The sequence below is a fragment of the Varanus komodoensis genome, unplaced genomic scaffold, assembly GCF_004798865.1.
Source record: "Varanus komodoensis strain SLA01 unplaced genomic scaffold, ASM479886v1 scaffold1, whole genome shotgun sequence".
In the NCBI taxonomy this organism is placed as follows: Eukaryota; Metazoa; Chordata; class Lepidosauria; order Squamata; family Varanidae; genus Varanus; species Varanus komodoensis.
In genome coordinates, this window is record NW_025335268.1 from 117,955,670 (window position 1) to 117,980,659 (window position 24,990).

Consider the following 24,990-nt stretch of genomic DNA (forward strand, 5'->3'; position numbering starts at 1 on the left):
TATGACCCTTTACACTGAATTAAGCATACTCTAGGTAAAAATCTAACAGGGATAGAAATGTGTCTTTAAGTCAAGCATTATAAATGACAGCATACTATCATGTGTTCTCTTTATTACCCAAACTTTCAGCCTGACAGAATTTACCTACAGCAATAAACCAGGATTTCTGGCTTAATAAACCATGATGTGAATAGACTGGGTGTTTGTGGAAGAAAAGACAATGCTTTGCATGACATCTAAACCAGGATTATGGATAATTTTAGTTAAACAAACTAGGAATCCTAAATCAATAACACACCTTATTTAAAGCTGGCTTCCAAACTTTGCCTGTTTTGGCACACTTGCTCAAACCTAAGATTATGGTTTTCACTCAAAGTTATTCTCTTTATGATTTACCTTCTTGTACAAAAGGGGAGGAGGGGAACTGAAATGAAAGCAGAATGACTGCAGTCGCTGTCAAATAGCACAGATACTTCCATGCCACGAAGAAATGCTGTTATGCACATTAACTGCCTGTCCTTTCTTTGAGAAAGTTGTAGGCATTTCACTTCAAGTAAATCTTCTTGATTAATATCTTCATATATGAAGGCACGTACACAGAAAGACAAACAGAAATCCTTGTTTCAGAACTGTTCTCCACAGCAGTTATACATTTTGTAGTGCAGTAAGTTTGTGGACCAAATTAGTGAGTTCTTCTTAGATTAGTCCAGCATATTCTTCCATCATAGAAGAGAGAGAGATTTATAGGCAATCTCCAATTACTGACCAGACTTAGACCTGCTTAGCTTCAGTAAGGTGGCTGCATTACGTACCATCAGATATAGCCTAGAGGTTCCACTAATTGGAAAAATGTTTGTGTTTTAGAGCAACCAATCTGTATGCATTCATATTCAAAGAACATAAAATTGAAATTTAGACATTTTCTGTCAAGCTATTTAAATTGGCTTATTAAGGCCAAACACACTTATTAGAAAGTAGGTCCCATCCAACTCAGTGGGAATTGCTTTTCAGTAAGCAAGCAAGGGACTTAACTCTAAGTCAACTTTGTTTAAAATATTTCAATTCAGATGCCTAATTAAAATAAATGTATAGAGATGGTTCTTACCACACATGTATGGAGAATTGAAAACATTCAAACCCATCTAAAAACAGAAACAGGGGCCTAGACACCAGTGACACCATTATTTAAGCCTGTGTTCTGAATCAGTTTCTGACCAATGAGTTGCAACAAACCAAGCTGTGCTTAAGGTGAGGCTCATACTATCACTGTGAAACAGACTGGGTTAAGATAGATTTACAGTGGTTTTCAACCTTTCCACAGATGGGGACCGGCGAAAACAGGAAAGCCAGCCCCTGAGCCAATCCGCAGTGAGTGGGATTTGACTCCCTCATGGACCAGCAGGAAATCTCCCCCATTGAAAACCACTAGGATAGAAGAGTCCTACCTGGAACTTTTACATATGATGCATTCTACGTTATTAAAATGATGTTCCAATGTTAAATGTTAATGTTATCTTTTTTTGTAAAGCTGATCAACAAATACTTAGAATAATGGATTCATGCTAGTCTACACCAAAAAAAATCATGTACACTATATTATATAATGGAATACTTTACCCTCTGGATAGAACTGGGCTTTTCTTTTCAGTTCAGGGGAGGCTTGCAACATATTTATTATATTTATATCCTGCCTTTTTTCCTTCCAGGAATTCAAGGAGTCTTACTTAACTCTCCTCCTCTTTTTCCTGTCAATCTTATCCTCACAACAACAGCCCCATGAGGTAGGTTGGGCTGAGAGTCTGTAACTGGCCCAGCTTCACCCAGTTAGCTCCGTGGCTGTATGAGGACTAGAATCCAGATTGTCTGAGTCTCAGCCCTGCTCTCTTACCCTCAAAACATGACACAAACTGTTTTCTGACTGATATTCCCTTCATTTAAACTTCCAGAACTCTGCAACAGACAGCACAGCACTAACTTTAGCTTTGGGTCCTGCTTAGAAAAGTCTGATCTCCAGAAAAAAGGGGAAAAATACCCTTTGACTGAAACATGGTAAGAAAAGGGCAATAAACAGTCTGATCAAGAAAACACAGCAGGGGACACATGCAAAGTAATTTCTAAGGACACAATTGTTTCTTTACAGTTATCTAAATGGCTGCCTTCCCCCACCTAGATTTCAACTAAACACATCAAACAAACCCTTCACAAATGGGTTCAAATTAGAGATTACTTTTTGTTAAAGGTGAGTATTTCCCACATCAAAATAGTACAGTGGTACCTCGACTCACAAACACCTTGGTTCATGACCAAATTGGGTTGCGAACAAAAATTTCATGAAAATGTTGACTTGGGTCGCCAACTCTGCATTGGGTGGTGACCAAGATTGCAGCCATCTTCCCACCCTCCCCAAGTGGGGTGATGGCCACAATCGCAGTTGCGTTCATGCAGGGAAGACGTGTGTGATCATGGCTGTGCCGTGCCTGTCTTTCCTGCAGGAGTGCACTGTGCCAGGATTTGAGAAGCACCACCCCAACATAACTGTAACAAACAGAGTGTTGAATCTGATGAATGATAACGTGGTCTCTCATTTCCGGAGGGTTATGCAGCGCAGGAAAACCAAATGACAATAGACAGATTTTTCACCAAAACTGACCCTGCAGCTAAGAGACAAAGAAGAGAGGAAACCCCTGAAGGAGATCTCCCCAATGTCCTTATGGAGGGGGACTCTCCCTCAAAACAATAATCTCCCCCACACCTAGGTTAGTGTTCTCCACTGTACAGTACTTTGTTACTTGGTTGTTCTTTGTCACTTTGTTTCTGATTAAAAAAAAAACAGTTACAGAACAGATGAACCTTATTTATATTGAACCTTATGAGGAAATTTGACATGGGTCACAACAACGTTAGGAAGGGCCACCTCATTTAGATTGAATCTTACAGGGAAATTTGACTTGGGTCACAACCAATTTGAGTCACAACCAGAGTCGTGGAATGGATTAAGTTCGTGAGCCAAGGTACCACTGTATAAGCACAAGTTATTTGTTTTTCCATGCTAGTTGCAGTGTATTCCTCCTGCCTAAAAATTAAGGATGCTTTGTCTGAATTGTTCAATGTGTGCATTTGACTTGTAGGATTTACAGCATGACAGGTGTGAGTAAACACTACATTCAAGATCAGATGGAGTGTTTACCAAAAAATGCAGACTGCTCAACATTGGCAAGAACGTTTGGGTAAGAATATTCTGTCATGATACTGTTCTTGTTATGCCCAGCATGCAGGAAACTAATAGGACAGACCCTCCCCACAAGAATTCTACAGGGTCAAGGAGGGTCTGAAAAGTGAATGCATCCCCCAGCAGTCAATCACCTGAATGAGAAGACTGAGTAAAACTGCAGACACAGGAGACCCATGAGATGGCAATGTCAACAAAGGATTCCAGATGAAGATTTACTAAACTGAGTCTAAGGTGCTGCAAAGGAAAGAACTAGGGTGCCTGGGATGAAACAGGTAATTAGGTCTTTGAAGAAAGGGAATAAAGTAATACGAAATCACAACAGCAGACAGAAATCTCTCCTCTCCACAGCTATAATTTCTAAGTGAAACCAAATACATCACAAACAGCCCTAGCATGGCATGCTGGAAGGTCTGCCCTGGAATAGACAAGGCTTTTGCATTTACTGGTAGTCAAAGGAGCACACTTTTCCCTTATGGCGGACTACTCAATATATGCCATAGTACTGCTTAATTCCAGATTCCAATCTACCTACTTTTAAACCCACATTTATCTACAAGCTCAAGTAATTCATCCAGATTGTAAACCTCACTCCCTTTCCCTAGTTGGCTATTTCAGATTAAAACCCTGTCCAAACTATTAAGATACAGCCCTTACATCCAACCAGGTGGCAACTTTATTTTCATAGGGCAGTGTACCAGTTTACTGTTCAAGGAAGGGTGGGACATTTTCCTCACTATCACAAGGTTCACACCAGACAGTTTAGTCAATCCTAACACAGAGCAAAACGCTGAGGTGTAAGAAAGGAGCCAGGTGCACAGCTAAAATTACATTCACCAATAAAACTCACAAAGGTCACATTTTGCCATAACTCATTCTCTCCTTTGCAGCCATTTCTTCTGTCACAGGGGAAGGAATAGAAGGAAAAATAAGATGTGTTTGTCTGAGAGCCCTGAGGGCTGTAGTCCTGGAGGTGTATGGCAGGTTGCTGAATTCTCATTTATCAGCCTTAAAAAAGATGGAGTGATAAATGCATAACCGGCCCTTTAATATTTTATGCAGGTGCTAAAGTGACTTAGCTGTCAACTTCCATACATCACCAGTGACTGATAAACCAGCTTTCGTCACTCCAGACTGGGACTTTTTACAATTTCATTCTTCATTTCCATTTAAAAAATATGCACTGTATTGCTGAAACTGATTGGCTTGTGGCTGCTCCTATTCTTTTCAGTGTTGGGCTACATGTTCCTGATTATATGTTTTACTCATTATTCCTCCAATTTTATTCTGTTTTCACAGGCATAGAAAAATAAATCTTAGTAGCGGCAGAACTGCAAGTACCCACCTAAACTAGTAAGTACATAACTGGCCTGTTACACAGCTTAATAAGATTCAGTGATTGAGACAACATTTTGCCTCCTGACTAGGATAATCAACAGTATAAAAATGAAACTCCTCAACCAATTACAACGAATCTTGTTAACTAATCTTAAGGATGAAAATGGGAAATTTATAGTACCAATTATGCTACTCCTAGTTTGTAAAATATGCTTGGTTTCGGGTGGTATGCGATAAATTTCTCCAACCACTTGGCTTATGGGAGCAAAACACAGATGCAACTTTATCAGCTTTAGCAGGACCAACTTTCTGTATGTATTTCCAGCTGTGTTTCCTTGAGATTCAGACAAATATGCTGAGTTGCTTCAAGGATTTTCATAAACCAACTTGGATGCACATGTAAATCATTCTGAACATATCATGCCCATCAAAGACATAATCCGTGAGGGCATATTTGCATGAACAACAACTTCTCTGGGAAGTAAGTTGGACTACAAATTAGAAGACAAAATTGTTGCCTAAGAATAACACTCTGTGTAATGCTAAAGAGAGGACCCAGACATAGTTCAGTCTGGAGCACATCCCAGTGATCTCCTATAATGCCCCTCTTACCTCTGAACCCGCCTTCCAGAAGGGTGGTGGCACGTATCCTTTTCTGCCCACACCATTCGTATTCCTCAAAGCGATTACCATTCTCATTCTCAATATCAACAGAGTCATCTTCCATCATGCATGAACCTTCCCTCTGGGGAGGCAAAGAGAATAGAGCAAGCATCAGCTAATGTCTTGGATAAATAAGTTTTCTATTAGGTAGTATTCCTGCTAATGGATGGTGTACAAAGCTGAAGGGATGGAGGGAGAATAGCAGGGACCTGTTGGACAGATTTCATAAAACTGTATCATTCAAAAAGATAAACATTCACATTCATCACTGAGTTTAGAAGGCTGGGAGTTCCAGGAAACATAACCCCATGATGAAATTGGGTTATGACTATACTGTGACATCAAATTGCCTAAAATCACCTATTGAATTAGTGGCAGAGTTGGAATTTGAATTTAGGACTTTCTCACTCAATTTTGTTAAAAGCTGTAGTATAGAAGAAATAATGTTCCTTTGCTTCAAATTTAGAAACTATTTGAAGAAAGTAAGAGAAAACGGAAAAAAATGAGCTGCTACAGTGCAAGGAGCAAAATGCATCAATACTTTACATCAAACTTCAAGATCAATGCTTTGGAGAAGGATTTTTAGCATAGCATAGAGGTGTTGCAACAACAATAGTTATATGAACCATCTCTCCAATGCTAAATGTTGACTAATATGGGTAAAAGGAGAGAACTTTGAGGGAAGCTCTTTTTCACAGATGACATATAATCATCTGCTACAACAGTCTGATGCTGATCTTGAAGATATGGTTCAACTCAACAATAGGCAATTATAGTCACACTAACAATGTCCATTAACTGCCCAAATAGCAGTCTACAGTCAGCTGCATCAGAGGTTGCTATAGGATCCACAATGATCAGAATGACAAGCTAACCACTATCAGGAAATCATTCATCACCTTAACAAATGCTGCCTAATCTAAAGGGAGACTAGTATCAAACAGCATTCATCCCAGAACATTATTGTTCTGCAGCTATTCTGCCAGGGCCTTTTTAATTACTGTTCTTAAAAATGGGAGATTAGATATCAGTCTAATAATTGGTAAGCACTTGTGTGTCAACAGGATTGTTGTTGGGCTGAGAAATTACTAGTCTGTACTTTGCTAGCCATCTCCTTTCCAATTCATGCCTCATCTCTGAGATTTGCTGTATTATAGTTAAACCACAACTGTCAAAAAGGTATAGTAAAAAGCAAAGACTCTTTGTAAGTGTTAAACATAGAGGCACCAAGCCTGCTAACCTCATTTGAAAGGTACGGAAAAATGGCTGTAGTGCAATTACAACATCCAGATAGAGTAGACCAGAACCTTCAAGACAGAAGACAAGCACAGATCTACAAAGAAGCATTCAAATCTGGAGTTTTCAACTTGAAAACTTGCTTTTTATTCTGATAGTAGGCATAGCAGAGGATGAAAGAAAGAAAGGAGAGGCAGCAAGGATCCCTTAGTGCTTCTACCTTTGCAAGGCATTGTTCGACATGCCCACTCCTCTCCTCCTCGGATCCTGAGAGAGGCTGGCTGCAGAGGGGACATACCTGTCCTTCGTCTTGCTTCCTCCGTTTCATTTTCCCAATCCGAGCTGTGCAAGGAAAGCAGAGAGAAAAGAACACAACAGGTTATATAGATTTCCAGGCAGGAGCTCACTCTCTTCTCCATCCAGCCTCAGTAGCACCTCTGCTTAAAACAGACCACACCCTTCTATCTGTTGTTAGGAATGGCAGCTGCTTACATGCCCATGTTTTCTCTTGAGCAGTTCAAATAAATGAAACCGAACTGCCCCCCACCCCTGTGAACTAGAATAGCTTTTCTGTTCTCACTTGATAGTAGGCACTTGGGCTGGTTCACAAGATCAAAAAGGCCACAATGTAAATTGGCACCCGGACACCACTTGTTCTGTCAGCCCAGTCCAGGTGGCATGCGTTGTTTGAAGAAAAATGACCTTCAAATAATCAAACAACAGGCTATGGGTTATTTGTGGGCTGTTTTCCCCTCAAACAAGACATGCCAACTATATCTGGATGCTATAACAAGCTAGGCTAGTAGCACCCAGCACCAATGTATGAGAGGAACTGAGTCACTGAGTCAAATCCAGCCCAAGTACCTTGATCTAAAGGGCTATGACTAACTCCATTAAACTTAGAATACAGTTTCCCCTGTGATGTTTTTTAGGCATATTCAGTCAAATTCTCATTTTGTGAATGCCGGATACTAGCTGGAGCATTCTGTGTCTGGAGCTACCAGAGGATGAGGGCTTAGAATTTTTTCTTCCTTCAATTCCTAACCAGTCTGTGTGTGTGTGTTCCCAGAGAATACCCTGACTAGAGAACAAAACTTGCCAGAAAATACGCACTGTTGCTTTTGATTCAGACTAAAATGGGTACCTGAAGTATCTTCCTAAGAATGTAATCCTACTGATTGCACCTTCAATTATCAGAAGCCACCACATTCAGAGGTTTCTGACTATACAAGGCAGGGCAGGAGAATTGCAGAGAGCTTTTTACCTGTCTAGTGACAGCACTTCAGAGGCGGAATGAACAAGCTTTATCCTGGCCTCTCCAGTCTCCTCCCCCCGCTGCCCATTGAAACACCCTCTTTTTCTTCCTCTCCAAGGTTGCTTTTCTGACCTCAGAGTCAGTTGACATGATCCTTTCCATGCTAACTATGATGGGTTAGGATAGAGAAATCAGATCACTGACTCCCCTTTCTGAGACTGGAGTGGTGTCTCTGACCTTAAGGAGAGAATTCCCAATATCCTATGGTTCCTCACAGAATGTCTAGGGGTATAAGTGTTATTTCCTCTGTTAAGATAGGATTCTGAAGATGGCATCAAGGATAGCATCTTTCAAATAAATTTGTATAGATCCTTCAAAATTATGAAAGCTTCTGCTTTAAAAAATAAGCAGATTTCAGAATGAAAAGAAAAAAGACTTGACATATGTGGGCAACTTCCAATAAATTTTTAGCAACTGAATACAGGATGACAGTGAGCTTACAGGGTTTGGAAGGCTTCACTCAGCACAATTCCTAGTCTTTATATCCTGTTTGTATTCGTTTATTAAGTTCTTGGATTCCAGATTCTATCCCCAGTCTCTCCCAGCATCTACTAAGATAACTGCATGCAGAGACTTGAACTATGCACCTCTTCTTCCAGTTATGGAACTTGAGTGTATTTTTAAGGAGTTTTTCCCTCTAGATTGGAGAGACACATAACATTCAGGAGAGCCTTTCCATTACCCAATTGCTAGTTAATTTGAACCAACATTAAATGAGGGCAAGACATCTGGAATACTTTGATTTTAAGAGCTCCCAGACCCAGTTCCTTTCAGATGTGTTGAACAATGACTTCCACCTTTCCAATCAGCATGGCAAAGCCATACTAGGAGGGGATGATGGGAGTTGTACCCTAATGCATCTGCAAGGTGCCAGGTTGAAAAAAGATACAATAAAACAACATTGATCATTAAGACAGATAGCTTTAGGCAAGTATTAACAGATCTTTCAATCACAGACAGGGAAAAAACGAGCAGCTTAATTAATAAGTAAGGTCAAAATTCTGATGAAGACAGAAATAAAAGCCCAAGGAAATTGTATGTGGTAATAAGAGGTGACATGACAGAGAAGTCATTTAGCATGGTAACAGTTATGGACATTATGAACTCAACTATATGTTGCATATGTATTACAAATGCATTGCCAAAACAGATAAAACATTGCACATCTAGAGGGAAGTACCCAACAGCACTGGACCACAAATACACAATAGGGGTGGGCAGGACATAGGCACACGCAAGCTGTTTATAATAATTCAAGTGGGTAATACGAGAAAGGTAATGCTGATCCAATAGACATTAAATTTCCTTGTCTCTTTCTCTGGAGACAACACATGAGCAAACTGAAACACTTTTTTCTGACTATACTGAAAAATCAATCAGTCATACAAACAAACAGAGGAGAGTCAGTGATCCACACCAATAGACTTTCCGGGGCCTCCTCCAACATTTTCTCTTGCCCTCCGAGCAAGAACGCCCACCCCTTTCAGAGCTATCAGGAGCCTCTAGCTCAAGAGAGGGACCAGGTACTATTACCACTGAATTGTTTCTCCAATGTAATATTAATAGCACCTGCTCCCTTTCTTCCTCCCCAAAGTAGAAGGAATGCAGTCAGGAAGGTTTCTTTCCTATGTCATATTAGCTTGCATCCGAATACTTTTCATTACCTTTAATTGTCTGAGGCATGGTCTGAGCACCTGTTAATGGTTTTGTCACTGTCCCCAAGGAGTACCTGGGGTAACCTTTCTGGTTGCTACCATGGGCATATTTTTTAAAAACCCTGTAATATAATGTAATCTATTGCTCTGGTGTGACACAGACAGAAATTGTAAAGTATTTCATACAAATAGAGGACTCATGCTTAATAATTTTTATACAAAATGTAGAGAGAAATGTGAATTTTAAGTGGTTTTGCAAAGCTTCAATAGCCCTGTCTTTATAGTAATCCTACATGTTTTGCAGCCAGTTACAAGCTGGCAGATTTTCCTGACATCAACGTATGCTCTAACATGACACACAGGATAGTAACACAAAGGATTTGATTTTTTGCCTGAGCTAACAAGTTTTCAGTGCCATTCAGCATGTTTGTTTATTTCATTTCTATACAGCTCCACAAATGAGACTCTCTGGGAGTTTAACACAGTTACCATAAAAACAGATGATAAAGGTACAATAAAAAAAACCATCAAAACAGGAAAAAAAGGTTTAAAACAGCTAAAACAGCTAAAAAACTGACAAGTAGTAACAAAAAAGAAGGAACCAAAGAGAGACTTTGCAAAACACCTGGTGATTCCCCTTAAGCTCCTGGGTGAGCAAATAAGTTTTTTAAAGCCTCCAAAAAGGCATATAAGAGTACCTTACGATTAATGGCTTTTAGTAACACAGCCAACCTTAAAGACCATGAGAGATCGGGCAAAGAAAAACACTCATGCCCATGAAATTAGAAAGGCATGAGAAAAACAGTAAACAGAGTAAAGAACTAACAAAGTTTTGGTTTTTGTAATAGCTTGACAGTGGATGTCAAGAGTAAGAGAGAAGAATAGGGCTCCATGAAAGCCACAGTAAGAAGAATTTCCAATTGCTGCTATAGAGATCAGCTATCACTTCTAATCAATGTAGGAGGGATGGAGCAGCCCCAGAGGAAGGAGGTCGACTGCTGAGCTGTCCCAAAGGAGAACAGCTCAAAAGAACACACAAGTGAGACCAGTCTTGTTAATTAGTGCTGATAGATGCAATCATTTCTAATTAGCTCACTAATCCTTCTCCCCTATACTGCTGTCACAGGAATGAAGAGGTGGGCCTGGGTTGATTTTTCTTTACCCATAAGTCAAAGTTTTGTTTTGCTTTTTTAAATGAGTAAAAGAGCAGGAAAAGAGACTTTCACTTAAGTGTGTCTGACTGCCAATCTCTTTTTCTACTCCATTAACAAAGCTTCTTTATTCCACCTCTCAGTGAAGATGGAAGGTTGCCACTAATTTTCATTAGTATTACAATAATACTTATGCCATTGGAGAGACTAACTGCCCTGAGATGTTTAGTATCAAGCAATCTGGCTTGTCAGTTTTATCTCTTGTTCACCCTGGACTGTATTACAGAACAAACCTTCCTTTCTACACCTAGTAAATATTTGTGATAACTTTTATACTGACAACTCGTGTGGTCAGACATTTTAGTTCTAATTTATCAAATTATTTTCTTTGCGACTAACTGCTGGAAGGCTGCTGTATTAAAGCAGTTATATGAATGGCCCTAACTGTAACAGAATGTCTTGCTAAGAAACAGGCCAACTTTTCATGACTCTTGTTGGGTGGTTGGGCACTGCTTTTTTCCAATCCTTTCATTTTCTACTATAGTTTTTCAGTCCCACCCCTGAGTCTTGGCAAGCTTCCTTTTGTGATCTGTGCAACTGATCTTTGATTATGAAAGCTTGTCAGGCTCCTGGCAGCTATAAACTCTGGAAATAATAAAGAGTCCTCCTATTGTACCTACCTTGCAAAGCATTGCTTCCCTGTTATCTCTGTCATTTGTATAATGAACTTGCACTTAGCATTTCACCTATCATGGATACCCTGCCCTACAGAAAAGACTCTTTTCTCTGTGTTTATTGTATCTATCTGCTCATTCTGAGTTAATGGTATATCTGACCTACCTGGCACTGTTAAAACATTTGATGCTATCAAGTTACCAACTGGTCCTGCCCGTTTACTAATCATTACCAGCTCAAGTCTAATCAATCCTCTGGTCAAGTTTCCTGCGCTACTCAAGATTGCCTGGACATCCCAAGCAAAAATTTCAGTCAACATCTGGAAGCAAAAAAAATATTACTTGCATCTTTCAAATTAATATCTGGTTCAAAATCCAGACAATTTTGTATTTCTCCAAATTTTGCAATGTAGTTTTGGCTTTAAAAAAATAAACCAAAATGAATAAAAGGCCTACAAAACATGTATTTTATAATAAAATACACCAAGGTTGTCATGTCGATCCTTCCTCTTCAAAAAGCAGACATTAAAGTGGCTGGTGGATTTATGAATACCTGCGTAACTGACATATTTTGAAAAGAGATTGATTTGCTCATCCTTAGTCACAAGTTTAGTGCTGAAAGCAGATATAACAGAATGTCTGAAATGTTATGGGATGCTTTTGGAATTTTGGATATAATCTATATTTCAGTTGTACATTAAGTTCAAGCCTATATCTGGCCCCTGAACACACTGTGTCCATCTATCCTCTATATTTACTGGTACTTCTCCAATAAGATTAACTCACAAAGGACCTTCTAAAGCCTGTGACAAGTGGTAGTTAAAAGCAATAATAAAAGTTCTATCTCAATACCGAAGAGTCATGGCCATCTGCTCCAACTGTTAAGCCTCTGGATCTTTAATATCTGCATACCTGCAGGAATTTTGGTAGGTGAGCTTAATATGTTACAGTGCTATTGAAATTTAAAAGATGTGTCTGACAAATTACTCAATAATAATGGTTATTTTACCAGTAGCAATTTTTTTATTCAAGAACAGATCCTTAAGTAACCTAATAACCACTATCCAGATGTATCAGTAAGCTTGAGGAACCCGAAGGTTATGAAGTACTCTTCAGAGAATCAAGCCCCCTCCAAAAAAAAAAAAAAAAGCTCCAAAGGAGTTGAGCATTCTTAGTGGGCACAGAACATTGACTTTTTTGTGGGGAGCAACAAAAACAGAGGGGGAAAGGGATTTAAAAGAATGTGATGTGGCAGGAATAATCTGCATATGCCTGAGGAATTCTGGGAAGTGAGAGGAGGTCACAGCAAGCAGCAGAGAAGGCAGACTTCAACTGACCAGTTCAAGTCAGTGGTGCACACATTAAACAATGCATGAAAATCAGTAAATCTGTATTTCTTTTTTCTTCTATAGCACATAACAGGTGGAAAGGAGTCCCAAATGGTAGTGATCTGTAAAGTGTGTGCAGTGCTTGCATTCCTGCTTGAGGTTAACATTGTAGGTTAACCTACAATAAATACAAGCTGGTTGCACTATTAAAAAAGGTGAGAGTTCTTAAATGGCAGGTGTCCATCCTCAAAGAAACTGGAGAAAGAGAAGAGTTCTTAGACAGAATGGTAGAACTTCAGCAATAAAGAAGTACTAGAGATGGAAGAGCAACAGCAAGTTGAAGCAGATACAGAGAACGCCAAATTGAGGAAAGCCAATGAAGAGGAAACTCCCCTGAGATGGGTAACAGCTAACAGTGGAAGAATCAAAAGACACTCTGCACCAGTAGAACCACTGAAACTAAGTAACCACTTTTAGCCACTGGAGGATGAGACCCAAAGGGCAGCCTGCAGAAAAAGAATTAAAAGAGAACTCGTGCAACAGGGAATAAGATGTAGAAGAAAGGAAGAGAAGTCATTGTGGGAGATTCTTTGCTGTGTGGGACTGAAACCAAGTGTGCTCTGATGACCCATGGAATCATCAGGTAAGCTGTCTCTCTGAAGCTTAGATGAGAATGAAAGTTTGCTAAAGCTCATAAAGCCCACTGACACATCTCTCTTTTTTCTAATTCATGTGGAATCAAATGCCAAAAGGAGCTACAAAGAAACCACATCAGATTTTACAGCTCTGGGAAGTAACCTGAAGAACTTTGGGGACCAGATAGTTTTCTCATCAATCCTCCCAATTCTTGGAAGAGGAATAGAAAAGGAAAGAAAATACTCTAGAATGAAATTCTGCCAAAAGTGGCTCTTCCAAGAAATTCTTGATATGCATGGCTGGTAACTTTCTTCTACAGAAAGTAAAGGAAAGGAGTAGAGGTCCTTCTAGCTTCAACTTAGTATTAACAGAGAAGATTTAGTGGATAAGTGGAGGTTGTGAGAACTCTGGGGGAAAGTGACCTCAGTGTATTTGAGGTTTTGATTTTAAAGGAAGAAAACATGAAGTACAGGCATATGTGTACTCTGAATTTTGGGAAAACTGATTTTAATAAACTCAGGACAATGGTTTATTGTCCTTAAGGCAAGTGACCTTAAGAAGCAAAGGAATCCAAAATGTGTAGGTATTTAAAATAAAAATTAAAGGCACAATTACACACAATTCTAACAAAAACAAAAAATAGGAGACAACGTAAGAAACTAATGTGGCTCCACAAAGAGTTTCAAAAACAAAAAAGGACATGTATAGGAACTGGAACAAAGGGCAGGTTACAAAGGAAGAGCACAGACAGGTAGCACAGAAGTATAGGAATAAAAACAGGAAGGTTAAAACTCAAAACAAGCTGAAGCCAATGAGGGATACTAAAAGCAAACCAAAAGCTTTCCCCCAGTATGTGTATAGTAACAGGCAGTAAAGAAATGGTGGTTTGACTTCTCAATGAGAAGGGCAAATTTCTAATAGGTGACACAGAAAAGGTCGAAGTGTTCAATTTCTACTTTGGTCCAGTCTTCTCCCATAAAGCAGGACTATGACCTAGGACATTCTGGAGGGCTTTTATTCATAGTTGCCATGAATCAGAGAAAACTTGACACAATGTGACAACAAAACCTCCTTTGTGAACTGTGGGAATGCTCTGGACATGATATATCTTGACCTCAATCAAGCCTTTGACCAAGTGCTTCATGACATTCTGATTAACAAACCAGCTAAAAGTGAGCTTGATGGAACAACTATCATTTGGATCCATTGTTGGCTACAGAATCATACTGAAAGCATGCTTCTCAATAGCTCCTTCTCAGACTCGGGAATGATCATAAATGGGGCAATGCAGGGCTCAGTCCTGTGGCCAGTACTCAACATTTTTATTAATTGCTTGTATGAGCTGGTGAGGGAATGCTGATTAAATCTGTAGATGACACTGGGTGGACAGCTAATATCCACTTCCAAATTACATGAAGTACTAGCTCCTCTTCTAATCAGCGCTGGTTAGGCTTCTCCTTGAGGTTTTGAGCACCACAGTTTAAGCAAGATGTAGAGAAACTAGAAAAGCTTTAGAGAAAGAAAACAAAGATTATCAAGAGGACTGGAAACAAAGCCTTATTAGGAGAGACTGAAAAAATTGGGCATGTTTAGCCTTGAGAAGACTGAAGTGAGATATGATAGCAAGTTCAAGTACTTGAAAGATTCTTAAGCCAAGGAAGGCCAGCCTCTCTTCCTGATGATACCAGAGTACAGGACATGTAATAATGGATTCATATTATAGGAAACTTGATTCCAGCTGGACATCAAGATAAACTTCCTGTTACAGCAGTATGGCAAGCAAACCAATTAACTAGGAAGGTTACAGGCTCTCCCACGTTATAGGCATTCAAGAAGCAGTTGGAACACCATCTTTCAGGGATACTTTAACTGGAGTCCTGCATTCAGCAGGGAATTGAACTAGACTGCCTTATAGACCCCTTCCAACTCTACTAAAGTATCCTGAAAGAGGGCATGACTAGCTGGAACCTGGCTATGTGAACATAAATACTGCTCACAAACACTTAGTTGCAAGTCCCACTTGTGGCAAGCTTAAAATGCAATCCTATGCATATTTATACTGGAAAAATCATAATTACCATCATGTCCTACTCTGCATGGCTGGCTGACGGGATTGGGGAGTTGTAGGAGTGCTTTTAGTCAAAAGACACACAGGATCGAAACCTTACTGTTGAAAGGCTATCATTCTCTTGTAACAGGAGCTTCTCACAGCTACATAGAAAAAGGAATCCACAGTCTGACAGAAATTATTTAAGAGAAATCAGTCACTTTTTAAAAATCCTGCAGCAAGGACAGATTCTGTTCACTGAGAAGGCTGCCAGGGCTCCCTAGAATAAGAATACTTTAACAAACAACTGGGCTTCCCTGGTCAAACATAACTTCTGAACCCACTAACAGAAAATAGAAATTGAAATAAAAGCACAAACATAGTCATATGAAATATGTAGACGGCAATAGCTAGCCAATTTATTTCCTTCTCCCAAGCAGGAGTAATTTTGTACATGTAACATGTTTGTTTCACCCATTTTTGTAACACCTACTCATTATTCTACTAACTTCTGAGGCAACTCTTTCTACTGTACAGTCCCTTTGTTAAACAAATGTCCTAATCTTACAGCTTTCTTCCTGAAACTGACACCATTTCTCTTCTGCTGTATGCTACTACCACTATTTACAGCAGCCTTTCATGTCCCTGGAAGTGTACGTCTCCCAACTTTACCCTTTTCTGAAAATCATTACCTGCAAAGAGAAATTGCTGCCTATCTTTTAGAATTTATTCCGTGACATCAAAATAGTTAAAACACCAAGTAATTCTGCACATGGATCTTCAAAGAGCTTTTGCATAATTCTCTGCAAAAGGCTATCAAGAAAAGATGATTTTGGAAATAGTTTTAGATGCGGGAGTGGAAAGTAAGGCTTATTTACCTGTTATATTATGATCTACCCTTGAGGATCTATGAAACCAGGCAGTAAACATCATATATATTATTTATATGTATGTAAAAAAAAATTCAAGTTGCTCTTCCTAAAAATAAATTCAGGAGTAAATAATTACTTCAGTCATCTAAATGGGGGGGGGGGGGGGGAGCATAGTAGCACTAATATATGAATGTTAACAGAATAACTAAAAACAGAAAAGGGGGGAAATGGGGAAAAAGAAGAGAGCATATTATATTGTTAGTAAAGTAAAATAATCTTCAGCTTAAGGAATCTGAACTGTTCAAATTCTGAGCCTCTGAAACAGAGATCCATGATAGCTCCCATCTCAGATTATGGCCAAGCCAGCTCTGCTTGATTGACGTGTTGTTGTTAACCTATGTCTTTAAAGGATATTTAGGGCACATGGTGACTGGATAAACAGAAACATGTTAGTAGGGAGGGGAGGAATGTGAGCCAATTAATAGTACAGCACAGTACAATGTAACACTCAAGTCCCATTCTGCCTTAAAAGCTCTAGCCACTGATTCTTGAATACTTACTCTAAAATTATTATTAATAATGATGATGATAATAACCCTAAATGAATTGTTATGTGTCATAAAATATAGGATCACCAAAGAGTAGCTAAAGAGGATTGTAAAAAGAACGCATGATCACATTCTGTTGGAACATTAAATACATACAGCGATCTATCTGGAATAATGAATTGGTTGGGACATAATTCTAAACCATAACTGTAATGTTAGGAGAATGAGCTCCATCAAGTCATGGGCTTGTCTACACCACTTCATCCTTATTCCTAGCCCTCAAGCATTCCAAAGTTTTCACTTCTGTTTTAGATTAATAGCCGCTCATAATGCTACCTGAACCCAAACAAAATGAGGTTAATATTACCTATGGTTAATGAAACAAACTAGCAACAAATTGTTTATAACACTGGTTTGCTTCAACCAATCACAGTGCAGGCTTTGGACGCAGAATTTAAGTTAATCTGAAACTTTCCAATCTCCTCTCGCACACTGGACAGGGTTGAACACAAATGCCTCAGGTTCACAAAGATCATTCTTGCAACACTAAATTGTAGTTTAGTATTGTGTCTGAATGTGTCTAATAAGCAATATATTAGGAAATAACTGGTCTGCTTCTAGAAACCATTATGTGCTTCTTAAGCTCTTGTAAAAATATTAGTATTTCTGTAATAAGCATTTCCAATAATAGTTCCAAATGCCCCAAGGGAATATTTGTGAGATGATCAATGGATGTAATGCTGCCCTAGTATTCATTAATCATATGCTAGAATTATTCAGTGGTAGAAAGACTACTGAGATTTCGGTTTGCAAAAGGCAGATCACACATATTCACTATGCTGTGCAGAGTCCTCATTAATCTTAATTCAGGTGTTCTGCCTTGCAACCAAAACAGTGAGTAGAACCAACATAGATCTTACTCCCCTGGAGCTTTTTGGCATTTAAACATGAAAAGTTCCATTCCCTTTGCAATGTCAGGATAATTTACAGTTGCTGTGGACTTTGAAGGCCTACGTTTTCATTGTCTTTACCTCTGACTGAATTAAACACAGTAAAATGCATGTTATTACTATGTACTGAGAGTGATAGTGGAGTTAGTGAAAATAAAGACCTTCTATATCAACTTAACAAAACTATTCCTGCTTAGTGACAATATTTGAAGAACTAACTAATGCATAGTAATTAAAACATCAAAGATTACTATTACACAGACACAGATGTCATATCCAGGCCCAGCTCAACATTGCAAATGATCTAACCAAGTAAGGTATTAAGACTTTGATTACACATTATTCCAAAAGGCATGTTATTTTTTAAAAAAAGTTTAACTAAAGGATAAAATTAATACATTGTAACAAAAATGTCATAATAAATTAAAACAGTACTATGTGTTTTCTAACATATAAGCAAACTAGATAGCCACCAGTTGAGAAACAATAAGCAAAGAGACCTGAGAGCTACAAGAAAACTGAATAAAAATGTGAGCTCTCTTCTATTTGTCACTGATAATACCTTCTTTAAAATAACAATGATTCCACATGGAAGTAAAGTTGTCAACAACCTGGACAGGAATCAAACAGGAGCAGAAGCGGTTAGGGCTACAAGTGATATGAGTAAAGCATAAGAACTTTGGGGTACATTTAGCCTTGTAAAGATTAAGTCCATTAGATTCTGATATTGCACGTGATTAGAACAGAGAGAAAAGATAGCACAAGGTTCCTGTCACACTCACCATTCAGCCGGGTTTGTCTGTTTGCCCTAACTCGCAGGAAGGTCTGTAAAAAGAAGACACAAGGGCAAAAAGGCATTAGGGTTCTGTTGGTGAGAGAACTACAATGTAACCCGTTATGAGAAAAAATAATAGGAAAATAAACTAATTGAAAAACACACATTCACAACTTTCATGCACTACAGAGATCCACCTCCACTTCTAGGTTACAACAAAATTAAATATCCGCATACAACTTCCACAATCAAAACAAACTCACATTGTCTTTTACTCTCAATTGCTTGGTAGGCTCCACAGCACTTCTGTATCTCCATAACCCCCCACTTACAACAACTATAATTCTGCTAACCTATATTTAGTTCTAGTATTAACTGTAAACTAATTTCCCCAAAAAGAACAAGCATAGCTATTTCGCGGTACCTTTCTAGCTGTTAACCCCCCTACAACCCCCCTCTTCTTTTTTCTCTCCCGGGCTCCTTGCCAAACCGGTTCTACCCAGACCCCATCGGGACCTGCTCCCTCTGCATATGAAAATATCTCCCTCCAAGTTTGTCCTACAGATGTAAACAGACCACTCCCACCCTCAGGGTTGATGGCCCAACCGCCGTTCAGATGTAAACAAGCCGCAATCCCTCCCTAAGCCTTAACCGGCTACGGCCCTTCAGACGCGCCCTGCCTGCACCTCCTCCCGGCCACCGGGCTCCCTCCTCTCGCTCTGCATGGCCGGGGATGAGGGCGGATGCGGGCAACGGCCCCGGCCCCTGCAATCAGCTCCCCGCAAGAGCGGTGGCCGCCATATTAGCTGCGATCATGTGACCAGCCGTCGCACGGCCTGCGCCGGGTGAGAGTTCAGCGGAAGTTGTTCTCATGGCAACCGGCAGGCCGAAAACGGTCTGTCACGGAGATCCTCTGGCTACAATGCTGTTTTCCCGAACACTGTTAATACGACCTTAATGCCTGCTTAATGCTATTTCCTTGACCTCTTCCGAAGTAACTACAGCCCGGGTTCCAGAAATTTAGCTGCCTCCACGTTAAAAAAGCATCACCACAGAAATCAGCCCATCCCCCTCTTCCAAGGTTCCACACCACGAAAGGACGCTGTACTCTGAGGACGGGCAGGGAAAAACAAATGCACCTGGTACTAATTCTTTTGTCACTGTGAGGGATAACAGCTGGTCCTGATGAAATTCTTCCCCCTTTTAGTTAGTGAAGTCAACCGACATTTCGAGATTAAAGCAGGCACATAGTTGTTTGCATCATCCCTACTCTCATACTGAGTGTGACTGTCAGAGCCTCTCCCCTTTACACGTTGTAAAAAGTCTTCCTTTCAGGCTGTGCTATACATTGTACTGTTGAATGCAACAGCCTGTCCCTGCACTGATCCAAACAAGCATCATTGTATTAAAGCACAGTATCAAAAATTCAAATTCAGCTGCAATGTATTAAATGGCAAACTGTTCACCATGTTATGTTCAATTACACTAACTAGCAACTATAGACAAGATGTTTATTAGAATTATATCTCACTTTTTTTTACAAAGTGCCTTACATCATTCTGCTGCTCTCAATCTTACCCCACAAAAACCCTGTGAGGTAGGCTGGACTGAGAATCTGTGACTGGCCCAGAGACACCCAGTTGGCTCCATGGCTGTGTAGGGACTAGAACCTAGATCACCAGGGTCTCAGTCCCATGCTCTTATCCACTACACCACATTGGCTCTCAGTGTGTCTGCTTCTTGGTCAGATATTTAATTTGTAGATGCAGAGAAAGAAATTGAGAGTCTTACAGAAATAGCCATTCTAGCAGGTCACACTAATACCCTTTTTTTAAAGGTACACTCACGGTTTCCACAAAAGACAACAGAGTCAATTATTTAGCAGATGTGGTAGTGAAAAATCAGAACTATGTTTCCGGGACAGTGTTACACAACTAGGAAAGAAACAAAAAGTCCATTCAAGGCCTGAATCTGGGAGATCCTCACGCTCAGCCCAGCTTTTAACTAAAGGTTAGCTGTCTTTTTGGTGTACCCTGCAAGACTAAACTGACAACTTCCCAGTCTTATTTATACAAATAATTTCATTACAAGATGGCTGGCTGGGGCATGATGAGAGTTGTAAGCCTTTAGCATTGAGTTTTAAGTAATTAACTTTCATTTCTAGAATAATAGTTGTGAAAAAGTTAATCAGAGAGAATGGGCACTCCATTGGCAAACAAGATAGTAAAATCTCATGTACAAGTTGCAACTGTATAGACATAACCTATTTGATGAACCATTGTTATCAGCAGAGATTCAGAGACATACCTCTTTAATAGGAAATGTTAAATATCTCTGCACACTAAAAATAGCATTCAGTGAATTGTTCTGACCATGTTGTCAGTTTCTATAAAATAGAAATAAATAACTGACTTTTTCTGAAGTGTGGTATAAATATCTCTATAAAATGGAGCTTAAACACTGATCACTAAGTATGTGTGTTCATGTCTTATAAACTTATACATAACAATTCCTGTCAAGGTCAGAGAGAGTATTCAACTCCTAGTGAACTGGAACTCTCTATAAGGACAATACAAAATACCAAATACAAAATGTTAGTGGACAAAATAGTCATTATTTTATTGTTTTAGGACTTTGAAGTCACAGTCAGTGATTACAAGAAGGATAAATCTATAGAATCACCTTCATCTCACTGACCAGGGTCCATATCCTGCAAACACTTCAGGGAAGTGATTCACTTTGATCCCATTAGCAATCCTGCTGAAGCCATCAAGACTATCCAAGTGTTTAAAGCCAAACATGTGTGACAGTGTTGCAGGCTTGAGGCCTAAATTGCTAAAGCCCACAAAACCTTTAAAAACCTTGAGCCTTTTCAAATGTTTTTTTCTTAACCTTTGAATTATTTCAATATGCTGGGCTTCCCCAATACTTTACCGTTTTCTTAGAAAGAAAAAGACATAATTTAAGGAATGAAAGTCGAGTCAGGTCTGCACCCTGGGTCTGCTTTGCTATTTTTTCATACATTTTGTTTTTCAAATCCTTTTTATCCCTACTGTTGAAGGTAAAAGTTCCTCACATACAGAGGATTTTAATGAAGAGGAAATTACCTTAAGGCATAATCTTATGCATGCTTAGAAAAAAGTCCAAAATGCACAGGATTGCCCCCTTAGTTGTGTGGTTCATTTCAAGTGAGCATATAGTGCTGATTCTGCTCTCATTTACATTTACTGGAACCAACTGCAAGTAAGAGTTAAGACAGATATACAAGTAGGAATTATGGTTTTGAAAGAGGAAGAAAATAAGTATTTTACATTTCTGGTCTCCATTAGTTTTTCTAATTGGAGCCACTGTATGCCAGTTCTATACTTATTTTAAGGTAGGTAGACGCACATGATTTTAAGGTGCATACTTCATTCAAATGGATGTATGAATGAAATGCTTGACATTTCAGAAATGTTAATACATTAGTTCTTTAGTTAAAACAGTAGTAATACACTTATTATCAAGCTTTCAAGAAGAGAGGAAAGAAAAGGTAATTCTTGTTTCAAGCAGTCTCGGCTGGCAGCTTCGTTCTAGTACACTGAGCCTCTTGTTTAGAAGCTTTATCCACATTATTTGATGCACTTGAGTTGCCAATGGGCTATCCCTCAGTGACTCTAGCAAGAACAGAGCATATCACAACGTACTAGTTTGTCTTTCTGGGTGCAAAAGTCTGTAACATATCTCAGAGTTTAGGAAGTACAACAGGGAATTCCTTCACTCTCCACTGCCTAAGTACATTTTGCAAAAATGTGTGACTTTTGAATTTTTGGAAGATCTGAAGATCAGAGGATATAAAAGCTAACCAACAAAGATATGTATTTTATCTACATGTATCAAGGCAGAAATAAGTTGCTGTTAATAAACAGGAGATAATGGCTAGATTAGTATTGTGGATATTGGTAATATCTGTAGAAACTGGAGCAAAAGTGTGCTAGCACATTTTCATAAGAAGCCATAGCTTACTGATTCTGCCAAAGGCAAGGTGTAACTGGACTCCATCTCCCAATTCACTGGTGAAATCTGATTTTTAATGGATTTTTCTTCAAGCAAATTGCACTCTTACCAAGCAGCTCCACTCTACTTACTGTAGTCTGGAAACGCTAGTCTGGAATATTGGAACCAGACTCTGTTTAGTGCTTAACATCTCCATTTCAAATTTATTATAGTGAGAGATAGGCGTGCTCTATATTTTCTAGGATCTGACCTAAATTGATTTTCTGTGTTAAAGAAATAGATGCTAACAACTCTTTTAAGTGGCACATTTCTTTCTATCAAGAAACAGTCATGTCATTAATCCTATCCAAATTCAAAAGCCTGGGAAGAAAGACATAGAGTAAAAATTCCATTTTCAAAAAGCCATGATGGTCTCCTTGTGTTATTCAAAAGATGTCAGATTAATGCAGCCAAACCAAGTTCAAACATCTCATTTACCTACCTGCATTTCTGCTTGCCTTCACCCCTTCTACTCAACCACCCGCCTCATTTCACTCAACTTGATCACTCACAAAAACTGTCAGTTTCATTTGCCCTCTCTGGAAGCGATATAAGGCTCCTGAGTTGGAGCTGCAAATATAGAGGGGAAGAATTCGATTGTAACAGTCCTGTTACCTTTCTTTTTTCCATAATTTCACAATGAATTTTGTATTAGCCTTTCTAAAACTCTAGTTTAAATCAAATACATGTGGGGTAACATTATGTTACTTAAAACATGCTCCCCTGTTCTGTAAAAAAAGCAGAACAATATTTTATTTAGTGCCAAATCCGAAAATGGAAAAGATCTAGAAACTGATTTTGAGCACTGAATGATAATCTGGACTAAATAAAACTATTAACACTTTTTTTGGGAAGACTGCATGTGGCTGTATTTTTACAATACATTTAAGTCAGAAGTGTTTAGTTTATCTATCTTGAATTCCCAATGGTTCTATTTGGGGAAAAAACGGTTCCTTTTCAGTGTCGGTTTAAAAAGTAGACAGAAATTAAGTTTCTGAACACAGATCTGAGAGGGTCTCTGCTGCAAATAATACCAGTCATGAATATTTCTCTATAACTTTGCCACAGCACTTCAAAACACATCTGTGTCATAAACAGAGCCTAACATTCAGGGCACAGTATGGTCAACTAGTTGTGGAGTCTTTAGTTTCTCCTCCTATATGTGAAGCAATAAATAAATTTAATAAACTAAACCAAACCAAAACAGATCTGTGAAAGTTTTAGAAAAGATGGATAATTGTTCACCATGTGGTAGTCATTTACAAGCATGCTGCAGACCACACAGCAGTGTCCATTCACCTGAAAGGTGAGCTTTACTCTCCATTGATAGCAGGGTAGAGGTCAAGTTTTATGAAATTCCTTTCAGAATAACCCCAAATAAATGTTTGCTTTCTAAAAATCTCAGCAATGTGCAGTTTTGAGAGCATTAGCTAACAAACAAGTATAGTATGAGGACATAGATCTAACAATCTGAACTACTGTATATAATCAATCCAGGTCTGTCTGTGGCAGGCACTATAAGACAAACAATACTAGATATATTAGTCATACAAGAGACACAGAAAATTCAACCATCCTACTGCTGTTGGTTTATTTGCACAGCTATGCATTTGCTGCTTTCCAGCTAGTGCACTAAGACTCACATACACATAGAGGTCTTGGGTAGCTTTCCACAATTTCTAAGATTAATTTACAAAACGTCCTGGCACACAAAATGCAACAGTTAAGTTATACAATGAGAATCTATTGTCTTTGAACACTGAGGAACAATGAACCTATTACGTTACTGTGTTTTCCACATCCTAATAAATGATTACTTGTAACTGACAATGCTACTACTGACTACATTATTCATTTAAAATATTTATACCCTGCCCTATATGCAAAAGCGTCTTTAAACTTGGAAATTATATTTTCTTTGAAGTGCTGCAGTACATGTTCTTTTCAGAATTAAGTCCTCGTAAGTGGTGACTTCTTTCTAGCTAATTTTATTATGTAAACCAGCTAGAGAGTTGTTGGCTATGAGACCAGATATAAAAGTGCTTGCTTGCTTGCTTGCTAGCTAGCTAGCTAGCTAAATAAATAAATAAATAAATAAATAAATAAATGGGGCAAATTGTGGAGTCTTCATGTCCATCCACTTGAAATTTGTATTATAGTTCACATTTATGTCAATTATACAGTTCTTCAATAACAGTCTTTAACAAACAGAAAGGAAAAAAACAGGTATTTCTGTTTTCAGCAATCAGAGCTGTGGGTTGAATCCCACATGGTTATTCCACTGAAAGAAGCAGTTCCATCAGCAGGACTGGGAGTGAAAAAAATACCCCTTGCTGATGCCCTCTTAAAATCTGCTCCAGAGAGCTACGAAATCCTCCAAAACAGCTTTTCGGGCAGTAGCAAGGGCTGTAGGAAGGAGGAGAATGAAAGAAAGTGCAATGTTGCTAGCAGACTTCAGCTAGTACAACATCCGTTTTAACCCCATTATCTTCAAATGGTGCTAAGTACCAAGAAATTTTAGGAACTAGACAGCTAAAT

General features: G+C 38.9%; 1 protein-coding gene across 1 annotated transcript in view; it reads right to left on the bottom strand.

Annotated features, from left to right (window-relative positions):
- RNF220 (ring finger protein 220) overlaps positions 1-24,990 on the bottom strand; it is a 364,723-nt gene that overhangs the window by 54,721 nt on the left and 285,012 nt on the right. Inside the window, exons 6-8 of the mRNA XM_044431684.1 lie at positions 18,425-18,467; positions 6,765-6,808; positions 5,180-5,312 (exon numbers count right to left, since the gene is read on the bottom strand). Of these exons, the coding sequence (XP_044287619.1) occupies positions 5,180-5,312; positions 6,765-6,808; positions 18,425-18,467 (220 nt within the window). The remainder of the gene's footprint in view (positions 1-5,179; positions 5,313-6,764; positions 6,809-18,424; positions 18,468-24,990) is intronic.